The sequence below is a fragment of the Rattus norvegicus genome, chromosome 9 (assembly GCF_036323735.1).
Source record: "Rattus norvegicus strain BN/NHsdMcwi chromosome 9, GRCr8, whole genome shotgun sequence".
Lineage (NCBI taxonomy): Eukaryota > Metazoa > Chordata > Mammalia > Rodentia > Muridae > Rattus > Rattus norvegicus.
Genome location: NC_086027.1, coordinates 93,428,843 through 93,456,728, shown reverse-complemented (window position 1 = coordinate 93,456,728; position 27,886 = coordinate 93,428,843). Strand labels below are relative to the sequence as shown.

Genomic DNA, 27,886 nt, shown 5'->3' with positions numbered 1-27,886 from the left:
TCCTCTCTTTGGTGCCCAACAAGGCCACCCTCTGCTACATATGCAGCTGGAGCCATGGGTCTGTCCAGGTATACTCTTTGGATGGTGGTTTAGTCCCTGGGAGCTCTGGTTGATTGGTCTTGTTTTTTTTTTTTTCTTTTTTTTTTTTTTGGTTCTTTTTTTCGGAGCTGGGGACCGAACCCAGGCCCTTGCGCTTCCTAGGCAAGCGCTCTACTACTGAGCTAAATCCCCAACCCCGGTATTGTTGTTTTTATGGGGTTGTAAATCCCTTTAGCTCCTTCAATCCTTTCTTTAACTCTTCCAGTGTGGACCCTGTTCTCAGTTCAATGGTTGGCTGCAAGCATTCACCTCCGTATTTGTCATTCTCTGGCTGAGCCTCTCAGGAGACAGCTCTCAGGCTCCTGTCAGCAAACACTTCTTGGCATCAGCCATAGTGTCTGGGTTTGGTGGCTGTATATGGGATGGATTCCCAGGTGGGGCAGTCTCTGAATGGGGCCATTCCTTCAGTCTCTGCTCTAAACTTTGTCTCCATATCTCCTCCTATAAATATTTTTGTTCCACCTTCTAAGAAGGACTGAAGCATCCACACTTTGGTTGTCCTCCTTCTTGAGCTTCATGTGGTCTATGGATTGTATCTTTGGTAATCTGAGCTTTTGGACTAATATCCACTTATCAGTGAGTGCATGCAATGTATTTTTGTTTGTTTTTTTTTTTTTGTGATTTGGTTACCTTACTCAGGATGATATTTTCTAGTTCCATCCATTTGCCTATGAATTTCATGAAGTCACTGTTTTTAATAGCTGAGTAGTATTCCATTGTGTAGATGTACCACATTTTTTCTATCCATTCCTCTGTTGAAGGGCATCTGGGTTCTTTCCAGCTTCTGGCTATTATAAATAAGGCTGCTGTGAACATAGTGGAGCATGTATCTTTGTTATATGTTGGAGCATCTTTTGGGTATATGCCCAAGAGAGATATAGCTGGGTCCTCAGGTAGTGCAATGTCCAATTTTCTGAGGACCCTCCAGACTGATTTCCAGAATGGTTGTACCAGTTTGCAATCCCACCAACAATGGAGGAGTGTTCCTCTTTCTCCACATCCTCGCCAGCATTGGCTGTCACCTGAGTTTTTGACCTTAGCCATTCTCACTGGTGTGAGGTGAAATCTCAGGGTTGTTTTGATTTGCATTTCCCTTATGACTAAAGATGTAAACATTTCTTTAGGTGCTTCTTAGCCATTTGATATTCCTCAGCTGAGAATTGTTTGTTTAGCTCTGTCCCCCATTTGAGTTCTTTGTATATATTGGATATTAGCCCTCTATTGGATGTAGGATTGGTAATGATATTTTCCCAATCTGTTGGTTGCTGTTTTGTCCTAATGACAGTGTCCTTTGCCTCACAGAAGCTTTGCAATTTTGCAAGGTTCCATTTGTTGATTTTTGATCTTACAGCATAGGCCATTGGTGTTCTGTTTAGGGAATTTTCCTCAGTGCCCATGTGTTTGAGGCTCTTCCTCACTTTCTCTTCTATTAGTTTCAGTGTATCTTGTTTTATGTTGAGGTCCTTGATCACTTGGACTTGAGCTTTGTGCAGAATGGATTGATTTGAATTCTTCTACCTGCTGACCTCCATTTGAACCAGCACCAGTTTTTGAAAATGCTGTCTTTTTTCCACTGGATGGTTTTAGCTCCTTTGTCAAAGATCAAGTGACCATAGGTATGTGGGTTCACATTTCTGGGTATTCCTTTCTATTCCATTGACCTACCTGCCTGTCTCTGTACCAATACTATATAGTTTTTATCACTACTGCTTGAGGTCAGGGATGGTGATTTCCCTAGAAGATCTTTTATTGTTGAATAGTTTTCGCTATCCTGGGTTTTTGTTATTCCAAATTAGTTTGCAGATTGCAACTAATCTTTCTAACTCAGTGAAGAATTGAGTTGGAATTTTGATGGGGATTGCATTGAATCTGTAGATTGCTTTTGGAAAGATGGCCATTTTTGTAATAATATTCCTGCCAATCCATGAGCGTGGGAGATCTTTCCATCTTCTGAGATCTTCAATTGTTTTCTTCAGGGAATTAAAGTTCTTGTCATACAGATCTTTTTTTTTTTTTTTTTTTTTCTTTTTTTTTTCGGAGCTGGGGACCGAACCCAGGGCCTTGCGCTTCCTAGGTAAGCGCTCTACCACTGAGCTAAATCCCCAGCCCCGTCATACAGATCTTTAACTTGCTTGGTTAGAGTCACAGGTGGTTCCTTTTTTAAAAAAGGATATTGCACTATAGTAGGACTTGTTAATTTTTACTAGGTATATGAGAAGCATGAGCATGCTTTGCATATCTATATCTCCCAATAGAATTGCTTCATTTAATTGTCACTATATTTTTCTATTAGATAAATAATCATTCCTTTAAAAATCTATTTATATGTGTGTCTTATGCTGGGGGCGTATATTAGAGGAAACTTTCTGAAGTTGGTTATCCCTTCCACTATATGAGCCCTGAATCTTAGAATCAGATTGTCACATTTGGTGGCAGGTGACTTTAGTCATCTTGTAGCCTCCAGATTTCCATTTTAATGTAGTCTGTTCTCTCTGCCAATGTTAGCAATCCTGCAGAAATCTCATAGCATAATGAATTTCTCCTAACACATATATTACAGTAACATGTTGGGGATCCCCAGGACCTGCAGGCAAACTCATTATCTGTCTGGCCTTTTTTGCCTGTTCATCTGTTATTATGTCCCTTATACTCTCAACCATGATGTCCTAAGCCAGTTACTGACTGTTACGATACATTCACTTATTTTTCCTGTATCCTTTTATAGGGTTAACATTATTTCCACGTAGACCAAGGTCCTCTTTGCTTTAGAGTTTTTGAAAACATACCACTAGGTATGGTATCATATGCCTGTAATTCAGACACTTAAGAAAGAGAAGACAGGAGGATTGTGAGTTACATGCCTGCCTGGACTTTGTAGGAGCTACAAGTAAAACAAGCTCAGTGTTGTTGGTGCAAAACTTTAATCCCAGCAGGTGGGATTTCTGTGAGTTCAAGGCCAGCCTGGACTTTGGAGTTCCAGAAGAAACCCTGTTTTGAAAAAAAAAAATTATACCCATGTTACTTAAGATAAACAGAATAGGGGTTGGGGATTTAGCTCAGTGGTAGAGCGCTTGGGCCCTGGGTTCGGTCCCCAGCTCCGAAAAAAAGAAAAGAAAAAAAAAAAAAGATAAACAGAATAATTGGGGTGGTTTTATCAAACACTTCTTTTCGGAGCTGGGGACCGAGCCCAGGGCCTTGTGCTTGCTAGACAAGCGCTCTACCACTGAGCTAAATCTCCAACCCCCTTATCAAACACTTGTTAATTACAACAGCCCTTCTGTTCAATGTTTCCCATTCATCTTGAATGGTTGTTATTTCTGTTAACTAGATTTCTTCTAACCATTGCCTAGCTTCAAGAGAAGAAAATACAAGACTTTTGTTGGCATTCCTGCTCAGATGGGAAGGTGTCCTAGGGTCTCAGATGCCTAGGAGCCGCACAACTCTGGGGGAAGAAGGTATCAGGTATTCTGAGACACAGGAGCCCAGGATCCATCCACTCAGAGGAAGCTTCTGTTGAGAGAAAGCCTCTTCAGCAGAGGAATTGTAGTGAATTTAGGAGCTTTAGCCTTGCTCTACCTTTGCTTCTTCTCATCTTTGCTGCTTCTGATGAGAGTCACACCAGGCAGCAAATCTCATGAAAGATTTATTGGAGGGTCCAGGGAGAGGATGGACAAATCAGAGATGTCTGCCTTCTCCTCTAGGGAGTCAGTAGGGAATTAGATAACGGAGGGGTCTATATTGGGTTTCTTGGTGGGGTGGAAGTTTTTAGTGGAGATATCCAGGATGAGGATTGGTGGCATTTCAAGTCCTGAGCTTTGTGTTTTCACGTTCAGGGATTGGTGGCTTTTGTTCAGACTTTTCACCTAAAATTAGCATAATCTGGTGAGGGTCCTATTAAGGGGCTAGAGATTACTTTTGTGACCTTTACAGAGGCTGGACATTATAATAGGTCTCTCTGTGGGAGAGATCTGGCTGCTTGAGCTTGGGCTACAGAGGGGCTAGCCAGTTTCCTGCCTTGAGAATTCACAAAGTTTACAAAGGGAGCCCACTTTCCTGCTACTTGAGTGAATAGCCTACAACTTTATGTTCACATGGGCAGGCACATGAGTTAAATTGTCAAAAAGATTTTTTTTTTTGATGGCAAAAGCATGACTATGTGATTGTAAAGTTACCATCTGGCATATTGATAGCTTCATGCATAAAAATGGGCAGACAGAAAATCGGAGTTAGTCCATATGGATCTTCACACGTTCCACTTCTGCAGGGCTCTGGAGCAATGGTGACTTTTTGCTTTCCTTCATTCTCAGTATAGTATGGTATCTTGATTCTCCTACTTAATAGTGTCTTCTAAATTCTCTCCCCCTACTCTCCCTCCCTCCCTCCCTCCCTCCCTCCCTCCCTCCCTCCCTCCCTGTGTGTGAGTGCGTCCGTGTGTGTTTGTGTGTGTGTGTGTGTGTGTGTGTCTGTCTGTCTGTCTGAGCGTAATCATTGAGGGCAGTAGAGGGTATTATCTCAACCTCTGGTTGAGACATGGTGAAAGCTAGGAAGGAAAGAAACCTTTTGGTGAGTCATCTCTCCAACCACATCTGTCTGTCTGTCTTTTGTTTTTGTTTTTCCAGTGACATTGAAGCTAGAGCTTCATTTTGTTTAATAGGAGGGAAATTATCTGAGGACATTTTCATGCTTTCTTTTTAAACAGGGTTTTTATTGTGGCCCATATTGATCTAAAATTGCTATGTGCTGAAGATGACTTGTTCTTGGCTTGAGCAACTTTTTTTTTTTTTTTTTGAAAGGTTCTAAATTTTATTACTGGACAAAACACCCTAATTTAGACACAAGCAAGTCTCCAGGTTAAATGTTGAAATTCATCTGGATGGATTGATCGATGACCACAATTCAGTATAAACTCTCAGTCTTGCCATTGTATGAATCCTGACAGACCCAGCTTCGTTCTTCTCCAGTGTCTTCTCTTAGAATTGTACCTGATTTTGTTGCCAGTTTTCATCCGAAACCACTGAGGAATAGGACCGTTTTGTATTTTTGTTTCTTGGCCAGGTATCACTTGATTCTGAAAGTCTTGTGAGAAGCCAAATCAGGTGTAGTACACACTATGGAGGCGAGGAGAAGAGCCTGAGCCATTAAAAAAAAAAAAAAAGATTTATTTATGTATACAGCATTCTGCCTGCATGTATGCCTGTAGACCAGAATCTCGTTTTAGCTGGTTGCGAGCCACCGTGTGGTTGCTGGGAATTGAACTCAGGACCTCTGGAAGAGCAGACAGAGCTCTTAGCTTCTGAGCCATCTCTGTAGCCCTTGAATAACTTTTAAAAGCAATTATTCCTGTATTGGTTGAATAAGTTGTAGTTGTTGATTTTAGTCAATAGTAGTAAATATTACTGCTAAAATTACTCAATTTAGCCTGGAGTTTCATGAGTTACCACCTTCAACCTTGATAGTAGTTAGTGATCTATCTTGTCTTGAGCTGAGAAACAAGATTTACAGTGGTTGCCTTGGTTACTTCCAGAAAGAGGCCACAATTGTTGGAAATTACAAATATTTGACTCTGTAGAACAGGCTGTCTTCAAACACAGAGAATAGGGAGCTACAGCCAGGATTCCTTTTCTTGTTTTTTTCCACCTGTTTTTCAAGACAGGTTTTCTTTCTGTGACAATCCTCATTGTCTTGGAACTCTGTAGAACAGGATGGCTTTGACTTTACAGAGATCTGCTTGTCTCTGATTCTCAAGTGTTGGGATGAAAGGTGTGTGCCATCATACCCAGCCATTTTCAATTCTTTTATAATTTATTTATTTTTATTTTATGTTCATTGGTGTTTGACAGTGTCAGATTCTCTGGACCTCTTATTGCATATAGTTGTGAGTTGCCATGGATTCTGGGAATTGAATCTCTAGATGAGCAGTCAGTGCTCTTAACCACTGAGTCATCTCTTCAGGCATGCCCTACCTATGTCCCGTTTTTCATTCTTCTTTTTTTTTTTTTTTCGGAGCTGGGGACCGAACCCAGGGCCTTGTGCTTGCTAGGCAAGCACTCTACCACTGAGCTAAATCCCCAACCCCAGCCCCCCCTTTTTCATTCTTAACAATGGTCTATATTCAGAATCCCTTCCTAGGGATGGTTCAGTGTGACCGAATTGTTGTTTTTTCTATTTTTCTTACATACCATTTCCTTTTTAATATACAATTAAGGATCAAATACTAGAATAGTTAGGAACAATTTACTATTTACAGATCAGTGTGCCCTTTTAAAAATTTGGAAATTGAATCATTGGGCAGTTTCACTTTTCTAATCTGGAGGTTGTGTGTGATAAACTTCCCTTGAGAAAACGGGAACATGACCTCCTTGGTATCATTTGAGGATTAAGTTAGATAATGTATTTAGTCATTATAATGAGATATTTACTGAAGCCTCATTAACAGTCATTGTAATTCATAAGGCTCTGAGATCTCTATAGCACTAAATATATCAGTAGTCATTTTTTCATTGTGTTTCTCTCCTTCTTCCTGGTACTGTGTAAAATATGTGAGTGAAGTAGGTGAGCTAGAAGGTCCCAGGTTCCTTTCCTGTTATTTGCTGGGCAGCATGTGGACTTTTTTTTCTTTACTTTTGGCTGGTGACTGAATTGGTCTTTTGATTGCTGTTCATTCTTTAAGGTCAGGCTTAAAGCTGGATGTTTTGAAAAGCCTATATATTCTCTTGGTAGAGATGACTTGTGGTTTTTGGGGGAAAATTTCAGTAGCATACCCAGTAGATTGAATGCTTTATTTTATGAGACTGACCTCTTTGAGGACAAAGATCAGACCGATATGTATCTTCTCATAATACTTAGTAAAATAGGTTAGTATAGTCATTCTTAACTCCACCAGATAGTATCATTAATCATTAGTGTACATCCATTATGCTTTAGTTCCTCCCCACACTCCTCACCCCCAACAGGCTTTCACTGTGTAGCCCTAGTAGTTTCTAAATCAGAGATCTCCCTCACCTGCTTCTGAGTGCTGGGATTAAAAGCATGTGCCATAATACCTGACTCCTTTAGTATGTTAAAACGAATTATTTATATAAAATATTTGCTTACCCACTGCTTAAAAAACACTAATATGTATTAGCATTATGCAGAAATAAAAATAAGCAGAAAGTAACTCACTGCCAAGTAACATTTAAATAGATAAATGTTTTGGCTATTAATGTTATGTTTGTTTACTCATATGTTGGCGTCTGGGAGGAGTTTGAGTGTGGCAGTACAAACGTAGATTTCAGTGCCTTAAGTAGGGTTGTAGTAGACAGATAATAAGTTCTGTTGTTTCATTTGCTTTTCTGGAAATTTATAACATAAAAGCTGTAAAACAAATATGGACGTAGAAAATAAGTATTTTTCAGGTATCTTACTGTCACATTGTCAGGGTGCTTTTTTTCCTTTATTTTTATTACATCTTTGTATATTTACTAGTGAAACCATTTGCAGTAAGCAGATCAGGGAGTGGTTCTTTGTTTCTTTTCTTCTTTTGGTTTTGCAGTGCTGTGGATTGAAACCATGGCTTTCATATGCTTGGCAAGCACTCTGTTGCCGACCACACTCAGCCCCATGACTGTGATATTTGTATTGTGTGCTAACTCCTAGCTTACACACGTAAGATGACAAGGACATCATGGTCAGTATCACTGCTATCGCTATCTAGAAAACATTTCTTCTCTGTCTGCTTTGGCTTGTTATTGTGCATGATGTGTACAAGTTTGCCTGTGTGGGGTTGTATGCTTTTCTTTTCTCTCTCTCTTGCTCTGTGTGTGTGTGTGTGTGTGTGTGTGTGAGAGAGAGAGAGAGACAGAGAGAGAGAGAGAAAGAGAGAGAGAGAGAGAGAGAGTGCATGAGTGTGAGTGAGTGAGTGTTAGTTTTATCTGTCTAGCCCAGGATAGCCTCAGAATTTGACCTAAGTGCTAGAATTACAGGTAGGTGTCATCATATCTGTATGAATCAAACATTTAAAAATATAACACATGTGAGTTGGCACTGTACAGAAATTAACAGCCATATTGGTCTAGAAATGTTGAACTTAAGTTTTTTCCATTTGTACAGGGGTAACACACTGTATTAAATATGTAAGGTCTTATATACGTGGGTTTGATTACAAAAACTAATAAAGTATTCTCTAAATAAGAAAAAAAAAGAAGTTAGGACAGGGTTAAGAGATTAGTGTTAAAGACGGAGATGTGTGATTGGAATGTTCTAGAAGTTTGCTTTGAATTAGTGCCAAATAAAGATTAAGTTGGGAATAATAAAAAAAAAAAAAAGAAGATCACCTTCTGCAGACTCCAAATCTAATTGGACACAGCCTCCAGAACTGTGAAGATATCCAGTCTGTAGGACTATGCCATGCCAGTCTTAGAATATTAATGTACCTGGAAAAGCCAGCGACTGTTTATTCATGTTACATATTGGATGTTAAAAGTTAATAAAGATCAGTATATTATTAAAAATATATATATATATATAACACATGGAACTATATAATTTTAACTAGGTGATTTTTTTTATATTTTTTATTGGATATTTTGTGTATTTACATTTCAAATGTTATCCCCTTCCTCTCCATCTCCCATCCCCCTTCCTTTGCTTCTATGAAGATGGTCCCACTCCCACCCACCCACTTGCCATTACCCTGCCATTCCCCTACACTGGGAAATGAGCCTTCCTTAATAGGACCAAGGTCTTCTCCTATTGATGACTGCCAAGGCCATCCTCTGCTACATATGTGGCTAGAGCCATGGGTTCTACCATGTGTACTCTTTGGTTGGTGGTTTAGTCCGCAGGAGCTCTGGGGGGTCTGGATGGTTGATGATACTGTTCTTATGGTGTTGCAGACCCCTTCAACTCCTTCAGTCCTTTCTTTAACTCCTCCATCGGAGTCCCCATGCTCAGTCAATGGTTAGCTGCAAGCATCCACATCTGTATCAGCAAGACTCTAGGTGCAGTGTTATTGTTGACATGAAGCTTAGATCTCTTTGAAATCTTCTTTGGGATATGGATTGGTGTGTATGGGTATGTTGGGAGTTCTGTTTTGGTGCTGGGGATTGAACCCAGGACCTCATGCATATTAAACTATATGCTTTACCACCGATTAAAATCTTACTATGTAGACCTGGTTTGCTTTGTCTGGAGTGATTAGGCATGTACCAGCATTCTGGGCTTTTGAGTTTTTTTTTTTTTTTTCATCCCTAGACATAGCTCAATATTGGTGTTAATATAATGTGGAAATTATTTAATAGACAGTTTTCCTCAGATGTTTTGAGAGAAAAGAATTGGTAATATCCAAAAAACTACAAAAACTTAATTCTGGGACTATTGGACTTATGTTTTACTATTGTCAGAAGCATAGTAAATTCAAAGGGATATGCCCCTGTCTTTATAAAGACATCATAAAGTGAGATCCTCCCTGATTTGAAGATTATAATCCTTTTTCTTTTTCTTGTGGTGCTAGGAATTAAACCCATGGCCTGAAAAGCATGTTTATTTGACCACCAAGATATGCTCCAAGTCCTACAAAGCTGAAAATATGGACTATCCTTTACATACGTAGGACCTTTCTAAAACAAATAGAATAGTTTTCATGCAATTTTACAATGTTTTAAAACAGTTTTCTTATTAGTGTGTGGATAGAGAAGTTCTCATTCCCCCATGTGGATCCTAGGGATAGAGAACTCAGGTTGTCATACCTTGTAGGTGTCAGTTAAGTGTAAGTCAGAGGTGCCAGTACCTACTGAGCCAGTACCTACTTGCTATTCCTGTACAGCAGTTTTTTTGTTTTTTTTTTTTTAAAAGGTGACATCCTTCAGTGAGATTAGCATTAGCTAAATAGTAGTAGGAAGGACCATTGTATTGCTGGTTTAAGCCAGTTTTGTGAATTTTGGCTTTTTATTTTTTATTTTTTTTTAAGATTTATATATTACTCAGCTATCAAAAACAATGACTTTATGAAATTCGTAGGCAAATGGTTGGAACTGGAAAATATCATCCCGAGTGAGCTAACCCAATCACAGAAAAACACACATGGTATGCACTCATTGATAAGTGGCTATTAGCCCAAATGCTTGAATTACCCTAGATGCCTAGAACGAATGAAACTCAAGACGGATGATCAAAATGTGAATGCGTCACTCCTTCTTTAAAAGGGGAACAAGAATACCCTTGGCAGGGAATAGAGAGGCAAAGATTAAAACAGACACAGAAGGAACACCCATTCAGAGCCTGCCCCACATGTGGCCCATACATATACAGCCATCCAATTAGACAAGATGGATGAAGCAAAGGAGTGCAGGCCGACAGGAGCCGGATGTAGATCGCCCCTGAGAGACACAGCCAGAATATAGCAAACACAGAGGCGAATGCCAGCAGCAAACCACTGAACTGAGAATAGGACCCCCGTTGAAGGAATCAGAGAAAGAACTGGAAGAGCTTGAAGGGGCTCGAGACCCCTTATGTATAACAATGCCAAGCAACCAGAGCTTCCAGGGACTAAGCCACTACCTAAAGACTATACATGGACTGACCCTGGACTCTGACCTCTTAGGTAGCAATGAATATCCTAGTAAGAGCACCAGTGGAAGGGGAAGCCCTGGGTCCTGCTAAGACTGAACCCCCAGTGAACTAGATTGTTGGGGGAGGGCGGCAATGGGGGGAGGATGGGGAGGGGAACACCGATAAGAAAGGGGAGGAGGGAGGGGGATGTTTGCCCGGAAACCGGGAAAGGGAATAACACTCGAAATGTATATAAGAAATACTCAAGTTAATTAAAAAAAAAAAAAAAGATTTATTTATTTATTTTATGTACAGCATTCTGCCTGCATATGTGACTACGGGCCAGAAGAGGGCACCAGATCTCATTACAGATGGTTGTGAGCCACCATGTGGTTGCTGGGAATTGAACTCATGACCTCTGGAAGAGCAGTCAGTGCCATCTCTCCAGCCCCCCCCCCCCTTTTTTTTTAAGATTTATGAATTTTGGCTTTTTAATCTGATGGTATAGAATTTACTTTATTTGTGATCTGATACTGAGAATTTATCTGCTGGTTTTTGGTTCATTGAAGGTCTTAGTAAGGCCATGATGAATGCATTTAATTTCTGCATTACAAAATTTTAATTACTTTTAATAAAAAGCAAATAATTTTGTTAGGGTCTGAGATTCCAAAAACAACCAAAACAGATGAAAGCAAGATAACATATAACATACAATTTGAATTAGGCAGCAAAAATTGTCCAGTCAGGGTCAATAGCACAGACTCAGGAACTGACTGGGAATTTGAATGTTCATCTGAGTAAATATCTAAGTAGATGACAAAAAAAATTATTGCACTTAGGCCGCTACTGATTTTAGTCAGGGCCATATAACAGACTTGGGAGCTAAAACCCCAGGCCAGAATGTGTGTTTTTAAGCCCAAACTCCACAAATATGTGAGCCAAGGGGGACTTCTTACGAACATGTCCTAATAACATACTTATCCTCTTCCCATTGGTTGGGTTACTGAACTGGGGCTGGAGAACTTGCTGAGCATTCCTGTCTCAACCTGCCAATGTTGGGGTGGGGGGGTTGGGAACTTTATTTGACTCCTATTCAAAATGGCTTCAGTTTGGTTCCTTCTTAGAATTTTGCTTTGAAAGAAGAAAATCTGCATTTATATATATTTTTTGTGATTTATTGGAGATATGTAACATTTTACTTACTATATTTAATGTATTTAATTGTGTGGAGTCTAAGTATATGCATATTGGAGCCAATGCATGAACTTGTGGAGGCCAAAGACAAAGACAAAGGTCTGGAACCAGTTCTCTAAGGTAGGCTGGCCTTGAATCAAAGAGATAGACCTCTGGTCACTTTCCAGGTGCTGGTTCACTCTGTACATACTAGTACATACTACTTTATTAGTTTTGCTGTTTGCTTGCTTGTTTTTAAGACTGGGTCTCATTTTCCCTCTAGCTGGCCTGGAATTCTATGTAGACAAGCTAAACTCAGAGATCCATCATTTTATGCCTGGGATTAAAGGTGTATACCACACACCTGATAGAAAATTTTCTTTATAAAGCATTTAAAGAACATCTCTGTCTTACTTTTTGAGACAGGGTCTTACTGTGCTTGGAGCTCAGGATTGGCTAGAGTCTGGATTTCTCAGTCTCTGCTTCCCAGCACTGGCTTACAGGCCCATTCCACAATACTGTGCTTGACAGGAATCTGATTTTTGTACTTGTGTAGCAAGTACTTCACCACTTCACATTCAACATTTTTAATGATTATTAGTCTTTAAATGCTTGTTTTAATTATTTACACAGCCCCTACCACCACCCTCACCTGCCCTCCCCACACCCCTTATTTTATGTTTTGAGACAGGGTTTCTTAGTTATAACAACTTTGGCTGTTCTGGGATTTGCTTTGTAGACCAGGCTGGCCTCTATGTCAGGGAGAGATCCACCTGCTTCTGCCTATGGAGTGCTGGGATTAAAGGCATGTGCCACCATACCTAGCTTAATTATTATTTTTAAAAAGATGTTTAGTTTTGAATGAATAGTTTATGGTTTTTACATCATAAAACTTCTGAGGGCAGCTCAACAAGGGATCAGTTGTTTAAGCATGCTCTGAGTTTAGTCTTCAATACGAATAACAAAGTACAAAACTATGAAAACAGTATATATTACCTGGATGATATAACGTGTGAATGTTATTTTATTGCCATTAAATCCTGGTTCCTGAAAATATGTCATACCTCTCTTTTAAGTATTTATAGAACAATTTGCAAAGTTAGAAAAATGCCCAGGGCCTACTGCGTAATCAGTCTGGGACCGAACCCAGAGCCTTGCGCTTCCTAGGCAAGCGCTCACCTCTGAGCTAAATCCCCAACCCCCAGCCTACGTTTTATACCAAGCTGTAACCCAGTCAAGTTACTTTTAGAAAAGTAACTTTTAAATACTGTGCTTTCATTCTTTATCATATAAATAAATGTTTTATAAAGAACATAGGTGCCAATTGTTTTTATTAATAATACTAGTTTTTGTTTTTTTCCCCTGCTGAGGCTGGTTTCTCTGGTTTCCCTGGAATTCACTCTGTAGAATAGGATGGTCTCAAACTCAGAGATCTGCCTGCTCCTGCCTCCGGAGTGCTGGATTAAAGGTGTGCACCACCACTGATAGGCTGCTACTATCAGGTTTTTTTGTTTTGTTTTGTTTTGTTTGTTTTTTTTTTGATAGATTATTTATGTGCCTTTTAATTGAATAAAATAAAACCAGGACTAAAGTTACACAAAAGATTTAACAGTTAACATAATTTCTTCAAACTTGCTTGTTTAGAATAATGCTGCTATTGATAATTAAAGTTTGTTGTATAAACAATGTAGGTATATCACGGGAGGTTTGTGAACATGCACTTAGGTTCTGTGGTAATTATTTCCAGGATGATGTATATGCACTTTCTGTTGATTAATTCTATCTTGATTTCATGTTTTATTTGCTATTTGATGACCACATTGATTTTTTTTCCTCTGCAAAACCAGGTTGAAAATGGGTTCATCCAGTTCTGTATTTATGGCTTTACCTGACTTTTAATGTACAAATTGGAAACCATCATTTTGTGAATCACAATTGCCTTTTTTCCACAAACTTTTTTTTTTGCTTTACAGGTTCTCCCCTCTATTCTCTGTGTTGGAGATTGAAACCAAGATCTCGTGCATTAATAGCTAGGCGTACGCTTTACCATACACTGGTCTGCAAAGTTAAAACAAAACAAAGACAGGTTCTCCCCTCTGTGCTAGAGTTTGAAACCAAGATCTTGTGCAGGATAGCTAGGCACACACTTTACCTCAAGGGTCTGCATTCCCAGCTATAAGAAACTTTTAAAGACCATAGTCACATCAGCTATCTTTTTTAAATGTTAAAAAAAAAAAACGTACATTTATGGGGTACTATGTAAATTTTGATACCTGTATACATTATGTAATAATGCTAAGCGTTTATTAAGTTAAATATTCCTGTTTATCATTTCTTTCTCTTAAACATTCAAAGTTCTCAGTTTTTGGAATATATAGTACATTGTCATTTAGTCAGCCTACACTGTCATTAAAAGAAGTGTATTTGCTGTGTGTGTGTGTGTGTGTGTGTGTGTGTGTGTGTGTGTGTGTGGTGTGAAAATAATAGAGTTTCTATAATGAAATCTAGAAAAATTGCTTAAACACAATGTGCATTTTGTTAACTGATATTTAGGAATCTTAACCTTTAGGTATAGAGGTGGTTAGTTCTAAGACTTTTCTCAGTTTATGATAGATTATAATTTAATATTTGGAAGACATGTAGGTCGACTGATTTGTGAGGCTTTTTAATGTAAAAATATTTCACTTTCGGTACTGCATTTGCATCTCAGTGTCCTGATAGATTTCTGTTTTGATTTTCTGCTGACAGGTCACATTTAGGGCAGGCAAAACGTAAGGGATATATCCCTCCTGAGAGTAGAAAATCTAATTTTAAGGCACCCAAAGTGCAATCTAATACTACTTCTGAACTGTCAAGGGGACACCTTTCTAAAAGGTAAATTTTCACATTGCTTATACAATTTCAAGGAAGACTTAAATTGGATTTGAATTATTTCATAATATTAAAGCTTATGTGAGGTTATCTCATGTTACTACAATTTTTTCTCTGTATTTTATTCACTTTTTAGTGGTATTGCTGATACCTACCTTAGGTGATGAAAGTTTTTTATTTAATTAGGAATGATGAGGTTCTTCATTTGCTTAACCATGATAGGCATTTAAAAAACCCTGTGTACATGAATGCCACTGCCCACAGAGGCCAGCAGAGGGCATTGGTTTCCCTGGAGTTGGAGTTAGAGGTAGTTGTAAGCCACCTGGCATAGGTTTTGGGAACTGAGCTCAAGTTCTATGGAAGAGAGCAACAACTGCTCTTTCGTAAATGCTTTTCCCCCAGTTGTCAGCTTTTCAAGGTGTCATTTAACATTTTCTTTAATGCTGATTGCCAGAACTTGTTTAAGTCAGTATTGTTGTTAGTCTATGTCAGTATTCTTTAAAAAAGATATATACATACATGCATATGCTTATATATACGTGGGTGGTAGAGGAGATCAGAAGAGGGCTTTGGGCTCCTAGAGCTGCATTATTGGTGGTTGTGAGCTACCATGTGAGTGCTGAGAATTGAACCCTGGTCTTCAGCGAAAGCATCAAGCACTGAGCCATGTTTTCATATTCTGATTGGTAGGAGGCTTTGCAAAATGGTGTTACTATAAAGATTCTTTGTTTTAGAAGATGATGTCTAATCTTTCAGAAAATGCTTATTTTTGTACAGTGAGAAAACATTTGTCTTGAGAGCTTCCAAATTCAAATTCTGAACCACTAAGCATTGTTTTTCTTAAAACAATAACATCTTTTGATTAGGAGTGTTAGTGTCAGTAATGTTTGGATCAAAGAGTACTCTTACTTTGATCTGGGCAGGGTGGCAGAAGCCTGAAATCCTTGCACATGGGAAGTGGAGGCAGGAGGACCAGTGTTCAAAGAGTGTCTTAGCTGAAAACCTTTTTATAGACCGTACTGGGTTTTGAGAGCAATAATACCACTTCCCTCCCCACTCCCATAAGAACAAAGTACATTTAAAAATCTCAGCACTTTTCTCCCGTTTTCAACATTTGAAAATGTTAATAGTGGACTTCTCAGGCTTTGTACCACCACCTTTTCCCCCAAAGGTCCAGAGATTTAAGGGAGTTGGGAACCAAAGTGTTAGAAGACAAGCTTACTCATGACAGGCTATCACTAACTCTTTTCTTATCTAACCTTTTAGAAGCTGCAGTTCATCATCTGCTGTCATAGTTCCGCAACCAGAGGATCCAGACAGAGCCAATACTTCAGAAAGGCAGAAAACGGGGCAGGTGCCTAAAAAAGACAATTCTCGAGGAGTGAAACGCAGTGCTAGTCCAGACTACAACAGGACCAATTCTCCTAGCTCTGCGAAAAAGCCCAGAGCATTTCAGCATATTGAGTCTCTCTCAGAAACCAATAAGCCACCTAGTAAGTCAAAGAAGAGACATTTAGACCAGGAGCAACAACTGAAATCTGCACAATTGCCGTCAACAAGCAAGGCTCACACCAGAAAGAGTGTGGCTGCTGGTAGTTCACGGAGTCAGAAAAGAAAAAGGACAGAGAGTTCTTGTGTTAAGAGTGGTTCTGGGTCCGAATCAACTGGTGCCGAAGAGAGATCTGCAAAACCCACCAAGCTGGCTTCAAAATCGGCCACCTCAGCCAAAGCTGGGTGTAGCACCATCACTGATTCTTCTTCTGCTGCCTCTACTTCCTCCTCATCTTCAGCTGTAGCCTCGGCCTCTTCTACTGTACCAGCAGGTGCCAGGGTGAAACAAGGAAAAGACCAGAACAAGGCCAGGCGCTCCCGCTCAGCATCCAGCCCTAGTCCCAGAAGAAGTAGCAGGGAAAAAGAACAGAGTAAAACTGGTGGCTCTTCAAAATTTGATTGGGCTGCTCGCTTCAGCCCCAAAGTTAGCCTGCCTAAAACAAAACTGTCTCTTCCAGGGTCTTCTAAGTCAGAGACATCAAAACCTGGACCTTCTGGATTACAGGCCAAATTAGCAAGTAAGTTTATGGGAAGGTCTTTGTTTACTCAACATCTCTTGGTTGGTCAGGAGTGATTTTGCTTTCAAGTCAATTTTATTTTTTCTGTCTTGGATTTATTTTATCTTCATGTAACGATTCATGTTAGTTGAAATACAAGTTAAATTTGTAGAGACAGATAAGGAATGTCTTTATTACTGCTAAGTAATCATATTTCAGAGTTCAATGTCTGTGTTTGTCTTTGATATTCAATTATTTTTTAATGTCAACACTGGGAAAATTTATTCTGTACTAGATTTTAAGGTGCTTTTAAAAGGTGATTGCCTCATACATTCCACATTTCTTCTGGGTATTTAATATAATTTAATGGAAAGAATATTGTCTTCTTGAAGCTTGAAGAAGAGTAGAAACAATACATCCAAGCGAAGAAACTGGAATAAGCATAGTGCTATGTGTTTTCCTTTTTGAACTAGCCTTGGAGATGGAGATTTACACACATACACACGCCCTCTCTCTTAACTTCCCTTCTTCCTTTCTTCAGGAGACTTTCTCCTTAAAACTGATGGGAACAGATGATACTGACTTCTAACTACCATACTGTATGGTCCAAGCTGTTCTTCCCTGTTCTATATAAGAATAGAGAAAGGATAAAGAGACTTAAGAGAACAGTGAACCACATCCTTTTCCCTCTCTCTCCCCCTCTCCCTCTCTCCCTCAAACTCTGCCTTCTGCTTCTGCCTCTGCCTCAAGAAAGCTGGGATTGAACGTGTACACCATCATACCCAGCCCTAGAACTATGCATTCCATAAGAGTAGTTAGTGGTTATTCTTTTACACCTCCCTGGTTTGATTTCCAGTAACCAATGGCAGCTCACAACAGTCTATAACTCCAGTTCCAGGGGATCTGAAACTCTCTTTCTACCTAAAAGGGAATTGGGCATGCACATGGTAAACAGACATAAATGCAGTCAAAACACAGATAAACATTAAGTTTGTAAGTGTTGTCTGTCAGAAAGTTCAATAGGCATAGTGCTGCATGCCTATAATTTCTGCATCTTAGAGGCTCAAGCAAGAAGATCAGGAGTTCAAGTCTTGGGGGCTGGAGAAATGACCAATTAGGACTACATAGAAGATCCTTTTTCAAGAAAGGAAGGAAAAGAAAGGGGAGAGGGAGGCAGAGAAAGGAAAAGGAACGGGTTTTTTTAAAAATATTTTTAAATATTAATTACCCAAAGTGGGTTTCATCAAGTCCTTCATAAATGCATGTAATTTAGTCATATCTATTTCCCTTTCTTTGTTTCCCTCTGGAAAATCCCCTTATTTCCCCAACTTAAATGTGTGTGCCTCTGTATATATGTGAGTGAATAAATTTCACCAGGGCCACTTACAGGATCATAGCATGAGGGATTATTTCTAGGACATTTACTTAACCACCTATGCCACTTGAGAAATGTCTTTACCTTTATCATCAGTTTCTTTAAATATGTATAAATCTTCAGGTCTGAGCCTTTTCCCTTTATAGGATAGATTGTTGATGAGCCTAGTTTTAAGCAGATCATGTGAAGCTGTGATTACAGCTATGACTGTGTTCAGGATTACAAAACCCAGTCATAGTGGGGAGGTAGTATTTCACCTCCTTTCCCCTTTCCTTCAGCTTTTTTCCTAAATAAAATTACATTTATTTGTGTATGTGAGAATGGTGGTTTACAGGTATCATTTAGTGTGTGTTGAAGTCAGAGAACAACTTGTGGGAGTTTCCTTCTACCTTGTCATTTCCAGGGATCGAACTCTGGTCCCAGGCTTGACATCGGTGTCATTATCTGTGTGTGTGTGTGTGTATGTGTGTGTGTTAGGGTGTTAGAATGGGGTAAGGGAGGATGAATGAGAATGAGTAGTGGACAGGGGGGTGATGGCATTCATGTTACATCACATTTAAGTGTAAGGCAGAGTTAGTCAGTTCTTGCTTTCTGCCTTCCAGTTTAGATTCTAGGGATTGAACAAATCTGGTCATCTGGGGCTCAAACTGTTAAGTTCCTCTACCCTTTTCTGTAGTGTTCCTTGCATTTTATAGGGCCATAATATGGATATCCCTTTAAAACATTCCACACACTTTCATTCTTATTAGTTTGTATAGTTACCACTGAGCACTGCAGAGATGCTTATCTCACCAAATGGTTCCACCAATCTGAGCATAAACATAGGTACTTGGAAGAAGATACAATGAGCACACCGTGTGTATTTAGCAATCCACATTAAATTAGCAGCAATAGCTTTTTGAGTAGAGTTTATATCAACCCTGACAGTAACAACCTCTACAGTAACAAATGTGTGTCCTCTCTTATGGATCAGAAAGCAGTTGGTTACCTATTTCATAGACATGCTGTTGTTGTGTCAGCTGCTCATCTTGCCATAAGATCCACTGCTGAGTGATGGCTCTCATCAGTCTTAAAACACATGAGGACTAGCCCAGTGCTGGCTTGTTCTTTTCTGTATCCTGTAGGATTATGGCAATTTCAGTAATAGGGTTTTATTATCTAGTTTAGCAATTGTTTGTTTTTTAGGGAATTTGATGGGCCTTCATGACCATTGTGTAGAGAGACAGCATAGACTTTTTTAATGGAGTTTTCTTGATTTTTTTTTTTTTAATAAAACTCTCATTGAGGAAAAACCAAGAGTTCTGACAGTTCATTGGCTCATGAACAAATGAATTATTCACTTGAACTTGCTTTAACTTACCATTTATATTTTCAGACTTCATTTTATAATGTCATATTTCTTTTTTGCAATGTCATTTTCTCAGGCTGTTGTATGTGGTCAGTGCTTTCCTAATCTCACTGCTACTACTTTTTCTAATTATAGCCTAAGCTATTGAAATAAGAGAAGGAACCGGTACCTTTTTCCTTTTAAAGCATCTAGTAAGTACTGGTTATTAAATTAGATGTATATGATTTAAAAACAATGTAATAGTGGTCTGTACACGGCTTTAAGTGCCCTATTTAGAGCAGACTGCCCTCAAACTCAAAGATCTGACTGCTTCTCCCTCATTAAGTACTGGGATTAAATGCTCTACTGCCTTGGTTTTTGTTTAAAAAATAACAGTTTCAGAACAAAAGACTAGCCAATATTTATTGTGCTTTTGCTTGGTAGTCATGGATCATCTCACTTGTCCATCAGATTTCTATGTAAGTAGTATTCTGAGATTACAGGTAGAACATGGAGTGAATTGCTGACCTAGTTTCTGTCCAAAGTCACAAAACAAAGAAGTCATAGTGCTGAGATTCAAACCCAGGCCATTCTGAAATTGCTCTTAAAGTGCATAGCAATGAAGAGGTTAAGAGAAAGTGATCTGTTACTGGTTTCAAAATATTAAATGTTTTTTGGGAGAAGGTCCAAAGTAGAGATCAACAGTCTTGGATTTGAATTCTACATCTGTCATTTTAGCAGGTGATGATTGCTGGAAAATTTATAAAATTTATTGTGAAATAGGCATAATACTTATTTAAAGTAAGTGCCTATCTTCAGAGACTTATTTAACACAAGTCTCTGTTATGTGTCTATCATAGAATGTAGGAAGCACAACCCAAAGTAAGTACCTTCAGCAAAGGCCGTGCTTAGGCCATTGTGCAAATCTGTTTATTCACTGGGAACATTCAGATGTTAGTTTCTGTTATTCATACCAATTTTATGAATAACTAAATGTTCAATTATAGTATCACAGCTCTATTGCTGTGAAGAGACACTATGACTATGGCAAGTCTTAGAAAGGAAAATATTTAATTGGTTATAGATACTTAATTGTTAATCAAACTAACAGTTTGATTTAGTCCATTATCATCATATTGGGAAGCCTGGTAGCACCCAGGCAGTAGCATGGTCCCCTTCCATAATAAATAAAACTCAAATAAGAGTGCTTTGTTGCTGTCCTCTGACACACCAGAAGAGAGGGCATCATGTCCCATTATAGATGATTGAGAGCTGGCATGTGGCTGGGAATTTAACTTGGAACCTCTGTTAGAGTAGCTAATGATGCTTTTAATTACTTAGTCTCTAGTTCTCAAGGCCACCCACACTTCATAGTAGTGCCACTCTCTATGTGCCTGCACGGGCCATTTTCTCTCAAGCCACTACATGTACTTAGGGCCAAACTTTCCTTTAATCTTATTTTCAAAATATTAATTCTTATAAAACAGGAATAAAAAATACACAATATGGCAGGTCATATATTTAGATATTTAGTGGGATTATGTATTTTTTTGTGGTGCTTAGGATTGAACTCGGGTCATTATACATTCTAGGCAAGTGTTCTGCCACTCTTTATAGTTCCTTGACTAGCCTTTTTCCTTTTAATTTTTTCTTGAGTATTTTTGTGTCTGTGTCTGTCCACCTGACCATCTGTCCATCTGTCTTTCTTTCTTAGGCATATAAGTGTGAAGGTTAGAGGACAGTTGTATAGAGCTAGTTCTCCTCAGGCTTGTATTAGAAGTACCATTATCACCGAGCCATCTTGTAGGCTCCTTCTTGACTTTTGAATGCATCAAAATTTGTTTTTTCACATTCCCAGGCAGAATTTAACTTAGAACCTGCTGCCTAATGATTGCTTATTCTGTAGTCTATAATGAAATATCATTTGTTAATATTTTTAGATTTTTCTTAGATTGATAAAAATTCACAGGGAGGATTCTTTGACACTCTTAACTGTTATTGAGGGTGTGTCAAACCTCAGAGGAGCTTGAACTAAGAAGAATCCTGTGGTATAGGGCGGGATATCATTTAATTGTTACTGTCTTCTTTAATTAAGGATTTCTGTAATTTACATGTAAAATATCCTGGGTCCAGAAAGTTGTCTAGCTGTATAGTTTCCAGTTATAGAGTAAATCTGTAATCTGGATCTGGAAATCTGGTAGCTTCATAAACTTCTCATCATTGAATCTTTGGTTTTAGCCTCAAAATTGTGGTTTTGGTACTATTAGTTCCCAAGTCTTTAATGTCTATAGGCAGGATTTCTCTGTGTAGTCCTGGCTGTTCTGGAACTGAGTCTGCAGACCAGGATGGCCTCAACTCAGAGATCTGCCTGCCTCTGTCTCCTGAGTGCTGAATTAAAGGCCTGTGCCACCTCCTTTTGGCTCTTAAGAGATTATCAAGTAAAAGTTGTTTTGCTATTTTAATGTATACACTATATTATATGTTTATCATTCCCCTCCCCTTTGCTTTTGATGTTTTTGATACCTTGAGACATGGTCTCTTGTAACTCAGGTGCCTTTGAAATCACTGTGTAGCAGAGGTAACCTTGGCTAAATTTCTCTCTTTCTCTGAGACAGCCTCATGTAGCCCAAAGGCTCATTTTGAACATAATACTCCCATTTCCACCCCCAAGTACAAGGTTTATAGCATATTCCACAAATGGCTGGATTTTTTTAAATGTTAGAGATACTAGTTGACTAAAATGTGTTGTCAGCTCCATTGCAGTGTGCACTTCTGCTGTGTCTCCTGTTACCAGTGTGCACTTCTGCTGTGTCTCCTGTTACTGAGGTTAAAGGCTGAATAGAGTAGGAGAGAAAGCCTGGGTATGTGACTACATCAAGAAATTGGGTTGAAAATAAATGGAAGAGCTGGGCAATGGTGGCCCATGCATTTAGTCCCCAGCACTTGGGAGGCAGAAGCAGATAGATCTCTATGTGGACAGCCAGGGCTACATAGAGAGGAACCCTGTCTTGAAAAACAAAAAGAAACTCAAGAATTCTTTTTTTTTTTTTTTTTTTTTGGTTCTTTTTTTCGGAGCTGGGGACCGAACCCAGGGCCTTGTGCTTCCTAGGTAAGCGCTCTACCACTGAGCTAAATCCCCAGCCCGAAACTCAAGAATTCTTAAGTCAGCCTTTATTACTCACTTTATAATGTTCTGACTCTTTTGTATTCATTTTACACGCCTAGTTATTCCACAGTTTATTTATTTAAAGATAAGTTATTTAGAAATAAAAAAATTCTCAAAAGTTTGTTTCGATTAAATGCCACTCTGGCCATAGACTTTGGTTTTTATAGAGTCTTGATTTTTGTTTGAAGACTCATTCACCAATTTTCCTAATGATTTTTACTTGAAAGAGCTGCAATTTTAAAATTACACACATACTTTTAAGTTTGTATGTGTGGGTATAGAATCCCCAAGGAGCAGGTGAGCATGAGCCTGTGGAGGTCAGAAGGCTTCCCTAGAACTGGAGGGCACGGGTGGTTGTGATCTGCCACGTGAGTGCTGGGAACTGAATCTGGATTTTGGGCAGGGACAGTAAGCTTTCTTAATTGTGAGTCATTCCCTTGATATCTAGAATTATTTTTCATCTTAATTCTTCTCCAGTCCCTTGATTGGTGGTGAACTCAAGAGTAGCCAAAGACATGGTAGTGGTAGTGCACTCTTAATCTCAGCATTTGAGAGACAGGGCAAATAACAGACTAGCTGGGGCCCCATCATGAGATCCTGTCATTGTGGCCTCTCCATCTCCCACCCAGTAGAGAATTTTCATCTTAAATAAATTGGCCTATCTAAAACTTAAAACTTGAAAATAAACCTAAAAATAAGTGGAAGAGCCATTTAGTCCCTAGCACTTGGGAGATAGAGGTAGATTGATCTCTGAGTTGGGAAAAAAGAGAGGTAATCAGGACCAAGTACATAATTGTTTCCCAGAAAAGCTCACATTCATTTAACATGTGTCATCAGTCTAGTAGTCACACAACCTATCAGTTGACTTTGGATTCACTATTCACTATTCACTATTGAAGTTCTTCAGTTAAATACAGCCTATTACCCAGTATACTATCAAACATTGTACTGTACCATTGAAAAGAAGAGGGGTAGGTAGATGTTATCATGGCCTTTTTATTTAAAAATAATGAAAAAGTTATTAGTTATTAGAACTTTTTAGTATCAACTATGACTGTAAAGGCATTAGGTAGCTTTTAGAGTAAAAGTAAAGTATGCTGATTGCTTCCTAATTATGATCTGAAAATTGTACATTCCACTACTCTTTAGTTCCATGCTCATAGAATGGCATAGATGTTTTTTTGCTGTCTCTGTTGTTTTTGATTTAACTTTATGTAAAGTAGCCAAAAATGGATGAAGGGTAGTGTAAAGTTAATACGATTGAATTCTGAAGTTCAGAATATATACCAGGGAAATCGCAGAAGCTGGAGGGAAAGGCTGGGCTGTATGTTAAGGTTTGGGCCGAGTGACTGCACTGAAACTTAAAAATTGAGGAAAGTACTGGTAGGCTTTTAAAAAACAAGGGTTCCTGGAGATTTAACTCACAATAACGTAGAAAATTTAACTTCTGTTTCTCATGTGTAGGTTTAAGAAAGTCTACCAAGAAGCGCAGTGAGTCTCCACCTGCTGAGCTCCCCAGTTTGAGGAGGAGCACACGCCAAAAGACCACGGGCTCCTGTGCTAGCACCAGGTAATGTATTTAGTATTTTGAGCCTATAGTTTTTATTTCAGCTTTGATCAAAATCTTTCTGTACTTAACATTACCAAAATTTTCCTTTGCCTCTTCACCATCCTCCCCCCGCCCCCTTTTTTTTGACCCAATTGGTAAGATATAATTGCCCACTTAAACATACAAAGCTTGGTACCATCCATCCCTTAGGAACATTGATAACCTGTAAATACACAGAGCAGAATCTTAACATCACCTGCCATGACTTCTTCCCTCTCTTCCTCTCCTGTCTTCCCTTTTCTTCTCGTCTCCTCTTCCTCCTTCAAACTTCTCTCCCGCCTATCCTTCCTTCTCCTCCAATGACAGGCCTCCTTCTATCCTGTACCTGCCCCTCACCTGTACTTTACAAATTCAGTCACCTGATTCCTGAGTAAGTGTCTAGTAGCTGTCCTTGGGGCAGTGGAATTAGCATCAAAATACAGATAACTTCAGGGCAAACCACAATATTTCCCCCTCTTTGTCCAGTTAAAAAGCCTTTTCACTTATATATAAATTGAGTACCATTCTACAATTTATAAAGCATATGATATTCTCAACACCCAGTCCATCACTATATCAGTTAAACAGAACATTTAGTTATTCATTCCAGCTTAAGAAAGGCTTAAAATCTATATTATATCTTTGCTAGCTTGTATACTCTCTGATAACTATCCAATAAAATATGTATATTCAGAGTTATGTAGCCTGATAGGCTATGAGACTATAATCAGTCTTCAACCCCGTCAGAAATCTGGGAATGACTAAATATCTACACACATAGGAAGCCTAACACGGCTTCTAGAACTGAGAGGTTGTAGAGACAAGTCTCCACTAGCACAGTCCCCTGTTAGCAACATGTGAGCGCAAATCTTCAGCCTTCTGGCTCAAAATCAACTGACAGACTCTTGAAATGCAGATTTTGAAGGGCTAATCACCCTGTCTTGGCAGGGTTTATCAGTAAACTATTCTGCATAATTTGTCCTTCTCTGGACAGTATTAGTCTGCAGATGAAACAGGCAGTTTTGTCCAGTGGCTGCCTGGTCACAAAGTATTGCTTCACCTGGAGGTAGAGATGTTCAAATTCTTCATTAAATCCACCAAAGGGGAACTGTTAGGAGCAGATATGTCTCAACAAAAGATAAATAACTTTAAATCTCAAATTTTGTGGATTTCTGACGTTATATCTATCTATATAAGACAATCTGGACTGTTGTCTCCATATCCTAAATTTTATCTTGAAAGTACTTTCACAAACTCAGAGCCATGACTTTGCTATTGGAATCTTAACTCACAGGTGTAATCAACTCAGAAGTTTGTAATGACAACAATAGAAGGACTGGCTCTAAACCGTGTACTTTTAAACTTTTTTGACAAATAAATTCTATACCAAAACAAAGATATGATTTAAGCTTAGTTACCAAATGAGATTATAACTCAATCTAGCTAATTCCTCCCTGTTAAATTACAATCATTTCTAAATTCCTCATAAAAACAACTTTAGAATAACCACTTTCAGCCCCCCAAAGTCCAGGGAATTGGGGCGACAACTCCTCTATAACTTCTTCAAGCTGTACATGGGCGTTGAGATATCCTTGGGGGTAAGCAGGTAGGAAGAATGAAGCAAATGCTGTAGCCGATGTGTCCTGACTAGACCCAGCTGAAAGTCCTTGAGACCAGGATTCCAAGTAGGCACACTCTGTAAAATACAACTCTCAAGACAAAAGTTTAGAATCGAGATATCTTTTTGTTTGATTCTCTTGAATAAATTTTTCATGTGGTCTACCTCTATCAAATCTGATCAGTATGACTCTGTGAGGTTTCCAGAGCCTAATCACATTTTTCAAAAGCACAAAGACAAAATCTTTCTCCCAAAATATTGTGTTCCTTAGTCTGTAACCAGAAAAGCTTGTATCTTGCACTCTCTCCCAGAGTAATAATATAACCATAAAACACCCATCATGAAGACTAAACAAATTTTTAAAAAGGAAGTAAGCTAAACAATGAGCCTGATAGGCTTTTGTACTCTGTGATATCAGGAAATTAACCCAAAATTCCCGTGGAGCCCACATTTAGAGAATTTGAGCTTCCTGTTGTGTAAATATCAAAAGTAACCACAAACCCTCGCTAGCTGGCATCAACGAGCCATATGGCCTTTAGCGGGGTAATTCATAAAACAAACCAAATACCTTTCATCAATTCCAGTATCAATAAGCAACACATCAAACCAGAACTTTTGCCCAAAATATCTCAATCTGTCAAACTCTCTACCCGGAGCCACAGATTTTTATTTAACCTTAATAACTTCTATAACACTCTCCCTGGTGTTACAGACATTTATCACAACTCTCTACTTGGAGTTAGTGACCAATTTTTCCCTAAGTTCCAAACCATAGATGAAAATCCCCAGATGATTCCACCACGTGATTCGGGTAATCTCTGTACTCTCCTTAAAACAAACTTAAACACCTTTTATCAATTCTAAAACCAACAAACAACTTAAAACTCAGGACTTTAGCCCAAAATATATCCATCTGTTAAGCTCTCTACCCGGAGCCACAGATTTTTCTTTAACCTTAATAACTTCTACAATATATGTCTGCAATCACTCTCCCTGGTGTTACAGACATTTCATCACAGCTCTCTACTTGGAGTTAGTGACTAATTTTTCCCTAAGTTCTTAACTGTGGATGAAAATCCCCACCTGATTCAGGTAATCTCTTTACTCTCTTCTTTCTAAAATCAAACTCAATCACCTTTTAATAATACCTGTAATTAAGAAGTAGCTTGTCTAACTAGGATTTCAACCCAAAATTCCCGTGGAACCCACGTTAAAAAGAATATGAGTATCCTGAAAGACTTTATAAACAACTTTCTTTAAAAAGCAGCTTTTAATCTCTAACATTCTGATCTGCCATTATTTCTCACACAGCAGCACCCCCCCTTTTTTTTTTTAATTCAACTTATCCTTACCTTCATTTCCCCCTCTCTTTCCTTCCATTGTTTATGATAGGATCTTGGTTTGTGTCCTAAGTGACCTGGTACTTATCTTTGCTTGCCTCAGTCTCTCAAGTGATGGCATTACAGGGGTATGCGCCACACCCAGCCCAGTTAATGTATAGCAATGCAACTTACATACTAAATAAAATTAATAGAAAAACTTGATATAACTTCATGTAAAATTTTCTTTAAAACAAAACAAAACAAAACTTCTCCCTCTAGATAAGATTTCTTTGTGTAGCCCTGGCTGTCCTGAAAGTCACTGTAGGGCAGGCTGGTCTTGAACTCACAGAGATCTACCTGCCTCTTCAGCGCTGGGATTAAAGGCACACATCACTATTTCTGTGTCTCTTCCCTTCCCACCCCTCACCCCCCCCCACAAAAAAAAAAAAACCAAAAAAACAAGGAATCACCTTTTCAAATATATTCCATGGTTCCAGTTATGTATAATTCCTATTGCATTAATTATCAGGGGAATTAAAGAGCAAACTCAGCCAGGTGTGGTTGGGCTTGAGTAATCCTAAAAGTTGGAAGAAGAGACAAATTACATCTTGGTATTCATAGTTAGTTCTAGGACAGAGCTTCATAGAGAGACTTTAATCCCAAAGCAGACTAATTAAAAAGATCAAACCGAAAGCCCAACTTTCATAATGAAAGCCTCAAAAGCATAACACAAAACCATGTTACTTTTTGACATGTTTAAACTGTTTTC

General features: G+C 38.8%; 1 protein-coding gene across 50 annotated transcripts in view; it reads left to right on the top strand.

Moving 5' to 3' along the window:
• Trip12 (thyroid hormone receptor interactor 12) overlaps positions 1–27,886 on the top strand; it is a 126,225-nt gene that overhangs the window by 34,287 nt on the left and 64,052 nt on the right. For 24 of the 50 annotated variants that reach the window (XM_063267250.1, XM_063267247.1, XM_063267240.1 and 21 more), the window contains exons 3-5: positions 14,551–14,676; positions 15,940–16,742; positions 24,054–24,159. In XM_063267250.1, the coding sequence (XP_063123320.1) occupies positions 14,551–14,676; positions 15,940–16,742; positions 24,054–24,159 (1,035 nt within the window). 50 annotated transcript variants of the gene reach the window in all.